At 31.5% G+C, this 6,896-nt stretch overlaps 1 protein-coding gene across 4 annotated transcripts; it reads right to left on the reverse strand.

Annotated features, from left to right (window-relative positions):
- Positions 1–3,669: 3,669 nt before the first annotated feature.
- LOC100814080 (homeobox-leucine zipper protein ATHB-13-like) lies at positions 3,670–6,538 on the reverse strand. 4 transcript variants are annotated; one of them, XM_006572822.4, is made up of 4 exons: positions 6,390–6,538; positions 5,357–5,493; positions 4,895–5,274; positions 3,670–4,212 (listed from the first exon to the last, which is right to left on the reverse strand). In XM_006572822.4, the coding sequence occupies exons 1-4, from the start codon at positions 6,506–6,508 to the stop codon at positions 3,859–3,861; spliced, it is 990 nt and encodes a 329-aa protein (XP_006572885.1). In that variant the 5' UTR covers positions 6,509–6,538; the 3' UTR covers positions 3,670–3,858. The 4 variants fall into 4 exon arrangements, with proteins under 4 accessions (XP_006572885.1, XP_006572887.1, XP_006572886.1 ...); XM_006572824.4 differs by lacking the exon at positions 6,390–6,538 and adding an exon at positions 6,200–6,383; XM_006572823.4 differs by lacking the exon at positions 6,390–6,538 and adding an exon at positions 5,617–5,879.
- Between the last annotated feature and the right edge of the window lie 358 nt (positions 6,539–6,896).

Genomic DNA, 6,896 nt, shown 5'->3' on the forward strand with positions numbered 1-6,896 from the left:
TTTATCCATTAAATTAGAAAAAAATTATAGAATAGATCAAATTTACAATTTTTAATAAATTTTAAAGCTATTAATATTTCATTAAATATATTTAATTTGACATATAGTATACTTTTTTTTAAAAAAAAAAATATAAGTAAATATCTACTATAAAATTATCTAACTAGAAATATTCGATTTATCTGAAACTTAGTATGAAGATTACAATAATATCAAAACATTCAGAAGTTGAAATATAAAATTTAATACATAAGCAAAAAATTATTATTGAACAAAGTGACTCTACTAAGATTTACTCCTACAGAACTTTCTTAAAGCATTTTCTAAAATTTTTCATTAACAAAAATAAAAAATAAATGTATTAGTGTATTGAAAACATAAAATAGCTAATATTTCTAGTTAATAATTAAAAAGATTTAGAATTATTCATATCTTTAACTTTCTTCATAATAAATTCAGTTTTTTTTTTTTTCATTCCCTGTGGCTAATTAAAACAGCCAGAGACTATCAAGAAGAGACGACAGATCGACAGAAAGGGAAGCATCCTTGCATGAAATTTAGCAAGTTAGGGAACAACTCATTCATACTAGAAAAGAAAAGAATGACACAAGGTAGGTGAAACAGCGTGTATCAATTTGACAAAGAGTGATTAGAAAAATGTTGCAAGAAGCGTGCTGGAAGGGGAAGAAATTAATAGATCGATGACAGTGAAAAGATTCATTTGCGATTGCCATTAATATGATGATGTTGATGGTCTCTACACTGTCCAAGCAAAACTCTGAAAATAACAGATCATATGATTTTTTTTTAAAAGATAGAGAGATAAGCAAGCCAAAGTGTAAAGAACATTAGAATATATAAGTGAAATTTATTTTATATATATATATATATATATATATATATATATATATAAATTTAGGTTATCTTTCAAACCAAATCAATGATTAATCAAATGAGATTCATTTAAGAGATTAATTTTTTTAATAAATATTTTAATTCCTCACATGCATCAATCTAAAATTGAACCCTAAAATGGAATCTTGATTTCATATTTCAAAAATATAATTATCTGTTAATCATATCATCCTATTATATATATATATATATTCACCTGAGCTTTCTACTGTTATTATTATGCATGCCATGACGTGATACAATTTTGACTAATAAATTGTGACAATTTATTATTTGGTTTAAACTTCAGGGTGCAATTTTGACCACTGTCATCACTGCCATATCATATATATAGAAGAAAATAAAGTGCAAGTAAAGCGATGAACAGAAAGTGGGGTGTGAAAACGCATTTAGATGGATGCTAGAGAGTGGGTGACATGATATCACATGAAGCCTCCCATTAAACCCTAAAAATGGTGCAGTGGTGAATGAATACTCTGATTGATCAGCGCCAAAAAATAAAAAGTGGGTACGGCCAAATCACAAATGTTCTTCTCCATATCTAAAAATTCTTTATTTACTGTTAGTCACCACGTTTTATTTAACACATTCTATGTAACATGTAAACAATTAAAAAGAAAATTTATAAACATGATTTACACACTTGTATATTTAATATGTATGAAGTTTTTATTATAGTGATATAGAAAGTACTAGCACCTAATTTTTTTTCATACGAAACCCCTTTTTCCTATGTTGTCATGAACAACAAAATCGTCAATATCTCATTCACGAGGATGCCTATTTCCAACTATCTTTCTATAGGAAAAAAAGTGTTAAAAAATACACATTGGGAAATAAAATGATCTATTTTGTATTTAAATTATATTATAAACAAATGACATATTAAATAGTGTACTTGTCGATGAGGTCTTGAAGCATAAAAATTGTTCAACCGTGTAAAGACTTTACGTGTATCCACACACCTATGTGTCGTCAACAACTTTGACAAGTGGAAAAATAAGAATAAAGAAGTGATATTGGAATCCTTTCAACGTACAACCTAAGACTCTGTTTATAGCACCCTAAAGATACCAAATTTCTCATCAAATCAAAATCATTATTGATAGTATCCTTTTTTAAGTTATATTATTTCTTAATACCTTTTATTGCAAACCATTTAACAATTAAAATTGAAATAATAATTGACCAAGTCAAACTTATATCTAGCCGTCTTTTCAACTCAAATTCCAAATACAAAATCATACATGGTTGTTTCTCTTCTTTCACCAAATCTTTCATATTATTTATATTTTCAATGCTAGCAAAAATATAATAATATTCCACCTTTCTGAAATCAATTAATCATTTGATCATATTAAATTCTCTAATTTAATTAATCATCAAATACTAAAATAATTTCTTTAATAGAGATTAGAACACTCGTTTGTGTGTGACTCCGTAGATTCAATACTAAGCTGGTAATATATTAATCAAATTAATATACTAATCAAGGTAAACTTCTAGCAACACTATTTAACGTCTGGATAGCATGAAGTAGCATATTACTTCAAGAACTATTAGAAGAGTGGTGTAATAATTTCTTCCATCTTTACAGCTCTGGGTTAACTCTAGAGTATGATATTACTGTCAAACCCCTTTTGAGTTAACTCATAATGACTTAAGAAACTCATTTCTTCTTTCATTTAATTTTCCTGGCTAGGATATAATTTTATTCATAGAGTTCAAACTCATTACCAAGAGTTGATGGATTCCTTCTTGATTAATCATTAATTCTACAGGTATTTAATCATATTCAATATCCATTCAACAAGTGCTCTAAAGCATTAGGTGTCCGGAATCAAAATACAACAAATAACTTGTTATTACTATGACAATCTCAGGTCAAAGAAAACTATTATACCTCTTCTTGAGAATTTTCTATTGACAGATTATGATAAATTTTAACCATTAGAAAATTTCAATTGAGTCAGTTCAATGATCACATCAACATGTAACTCATCTATATATGCAAATTAATAAATGAGATCTATTAATATTTATCCAATAAATACTATCACATATATATTAATCTATCCGGATTATTGATATCCTATTTACAATAATCATATGATCAAGAATGATTTAGATTAAAATTAGAACAAACTTATTTCTCATTATCATAATCTCTATTATAATAACAAGTCTTTAATTTTAATCAATGACATTATCAAATGGACCATTTGATCAAATAATGAAATATGATAACAAAAATAAAATAATACTTCATTATTAAAATTAAAATTGATTACATGATAATTTAAATCGTGGACATACAAATTTATTCCCAATATTTTATTTTCTTCCACTCTTCCATCTGCTTGTTTTCTTCCCCCTCTTAGAATTTGTGTTTGATTCTCTTTCTTTTTTTATGCCTACTTTGTTAAGTTCGGGTGGATTTCTTTCATTGTTGGTACTGATTGATGAGATCAGCTCAAATCATTACAGGGTCTTTCTTCAGAGCAATGGCAAACATTTTTGCTCTAGAATACATTGCACGGTTATGATTCCAAAGCAAACGCTAAATTAATAATCGGTTTAAGAAAATTTAAGGGAGTAAGGGAATGGGAATCTCTCCTTATTTTAATGTTACACTCCATGTTGCCTGCACTAGCAAGCATGGTTTTAATTTCTCATTCCCCATTAATTAACTCATGAACCAAATAGTAGCATTACTCAAAAGTTTCAAGAAAATTTTCAAGCGCCGCCAGAAAATTTCTACTTGATATATATCCTATTTTATACACCAAGTTTCCAAAACATGGGTTTTTAATTTAAGAACTCATCATAATAAAGTATGGTGTGATAAATTGATGGACACCCTCTTGATTTCACAGGGAAAAAGAAAACCTACTACATCCAATTTTTTAAATTAATTAATAACTCTCTCTTCCTTTGGAATATTCAATTGAAATGTTGCTGCTCCAACCATGGCCAAAACCCCGATTGATCATCCATGCCACAAAACATGTTGCTTAGGCTTTCTTCTTTGACCATTTGGTCAATCTTTTGGCATGATGGAAGGTCTGGTCTTGAAGAGGTTTGGAAAAGCTGAGCAACTCCTGCAGGCCTAGCAGAAGAAGGAGGAAAGAGGGGTCTGCTTTGCTGATGTGTAGAATGAGGACTGTCAATAGCTGGTGTCCTTGAGATATCCAACTTGATGTCTGAGCTGTTCTCACTTCTATTGCTGCAGGATCCTTCTGTTTCTTTGTTAAGGTTTATGGATTCAGTTGGTTCTCTACTTTTCAGTGCCAATATCTGCACCAGAAAATATTGATTAATCCAATAAGGGTACAATAACAAAATATGCAATATGCATGCAGAAAGTAGGACCTAAAAGGCTAAAACATTAAACACCACCCCTATTAGTTAGCCCCCCAAAAGACCAAAACAAAAAGTGCTAACATGAGAGTTTTATAAGATATCTAGATTCTAGAAACTAGAATATGGTATGATGAGAAATTGAAAAATGAAAACGGTTATGTGCAAAACAAAACCAGTGTGGACTATGCAAGAGAGGGAATGGAAGTTGTCATTGGAGAGATGATGGATCATTGAATCTTGAAGAAGTCACTGTAGATGAAAGGAAAAAGCACAACTTTATAGAAAGTCACTCACTAGTTAGAGAAGGGGTGAAAGGAACGGTTCTGGAAACTATACACAAGTCAAAAAAGCATAAACACTTAAAGAAAAAAAAAAGATCATCATTGCTACCACCAAGCTTTATTCTGCAGAATCAAAACAATCTCATCAAAACAGTCTCACATAGCAGAAATTCAACATGTCCATTCATCTTTTATTTATTTATTTTTCACTTTTCCATAAAAAAATAAAGTTCAAAAGCAAAATAAAAAAAATGATGTGAAAGTAAACAGGAGATATACTACACTACAGCACTAAATGATTGGAATTTGATTGTGTTAGAAGGAAAACTACTAACTTCAGCCTGAAGTTTTTGGTTCTGAGCTTGAAGTGCATCATTATCTGACTTGACAGCTTCATACTGTCTTTTGAGAACATCATAGTCTTTCTCCAACTGCTTGGTCTTCCACCTAGCCCTTCTGTTCTGGAACCATATAGCAATTTGTCTTGGCTGCAAGCCAAGTGCTCTTGCAAGCTGCATTTTCCTCTCTGGCTCAAGCTTGTTCCCCAACTCAAAGCTCTTCTCAAGTGTCTTCACTTGCTCCATGTTGAGCCTCCTCTTCTTCTCCCCTGCTTGTGATCCATCATCAGACAAATCTTCCTCGGCATTGACCTCTTCTCCATGCTCAATCCCTGATGAAAATGACATGGATCTCTTTCCTAGAAAGGTCACTCCCCCTGCATCAACATTAGGAAACCGGTATCAGTCACAGAATATTTGAGTGTGTTGTTTGATTCTTAGTTTTTAGAGAGAGTGTACCATGATATTCTTGAGGTGCACACGTTGGTAGAATTGAGGTGAGGGATGGTGGAGGTTGATGATGATGATCATCATGGTGAGGAGTTTGGAGCATGAAATTTGCTGGGAAGAAAGCCATCTCATTGCAGGTTTTATGCCTGCCACAAAATCTTCAAAATCAGCTGAATGATAGTGTGATCGCCACTTTGAAGGAATAAGAAATTAATGATTGCAGATGCTATAAGCTTTAATAAAGAAGGAAGGGTAAAGGATTTCTGCACCACATCCTCAGACAAATATTTTAGGAGCAAACTAAACAAGTTCTTCAGATGAAAGAGGATGCACTAATTGTTCTGAATGATGGCTTGTATATACATTATCAGTTCTAGCTAGAGCTTTTGTTCTCTAGTGTTACTATTTGAAAGGAAAATGAAGTTGAGAGGGAGAGGGAAGGAGGGATGGGAGGAGAGAGAGAGAGAGATGTTTGAATCTATAGACTAGTTCTAGGCCTCAACTTCCATATATATCACTGTTTTTTTTTTATATTTCCTTTCCTTATTATAAGTAAACTATTAGTGTCAAATAATAAAGAAATTCAATTTATTATGTACACAAAAAAGGAAAAACAATTAGTTAAGCATTTGTAGGAAAAAAAAATGCAGTAATTATATTAAATATGAAAGTGTAAGGATGTTCAGTGTACGTAGGAAAATAATAAAGAAAAGGATATTATGTTTAGAAAAAGGAGAAAAGGAAAGCTTGCTTCTCTGCCTCAACTTGTCTAATATTATTCCAATGTGGTGTGTGCATGTGTAAAGCTCTAAAAAATGTAATTATTTTCCTAATGATAAACTAGTTTCTCACTTAGGAGACAAGAGGAGGGGGGTTCTTCTTTACAAAGACAGTTGTCTTTAAAATATAATGATGGAATTGGCAAATTGGCAATGCAGCTAGATGCTTTCCATAGTCTATGATTCCATTGTTAAAAGCAAATGGAGAGATTCAGATACTATAATTCTTTAAGGTTGAAGTGGGAAATGGCCATGATGATTACATTAATAAAAAGTCATAAGCAAAAGACATAAGATGGGGCAAGTGTTTGAGAGGGAAAGATGGATGATAGAGAGAGAGAGAGAGAGAGAGAGAGAGGTTTTTGTTAGGAAAAGAAAACATTTACATGGTGAGGGTGATATTTGTGTGTGTTGTGTTAAATTTTGTGAATGGAAGAGGTTACTTAAGAAAAAAGAGAAGTGAGTTGGCTATAACTTTAAGTCCAAAATGGATTGTGTTTTTTGTAAGAGAGAGAGAAAGAGAAAAGGAAAGGGAGAAGGGGCAGGAATCTAGGGGATGGGTCCAATGAGGAGGGGCAGGGTTTGCTACCTAACCCACCAACAGCTATCGTGTATTAGGACGAAGCTCTTTCGCATCAGCCATTATCCTTTTGCATCACTTCCAACCCAATTCCTATCTCTGTATTCAGGTTATGTCAGGGGTTGAAATATTTTTTTTTTAATCCATAAAATGTAAATTATTAATTTTTATTAGTAAAAAGATTTAAACT

The sequence above is a fragment of the Glycine max genome, chromosome 1 (assembly GCF_000004515.6).
Source record: "Glycine max cultivar Williams 82 chromosome 1, Glycine_max_v4.0, whole genome shotgun sequence".
Lineage (NCBI taxonomy): Eukaryota > Viridiplantae > Streptophyta > Magnoliopsida > Fabales > Fabaceae > Glycine > Glycine max.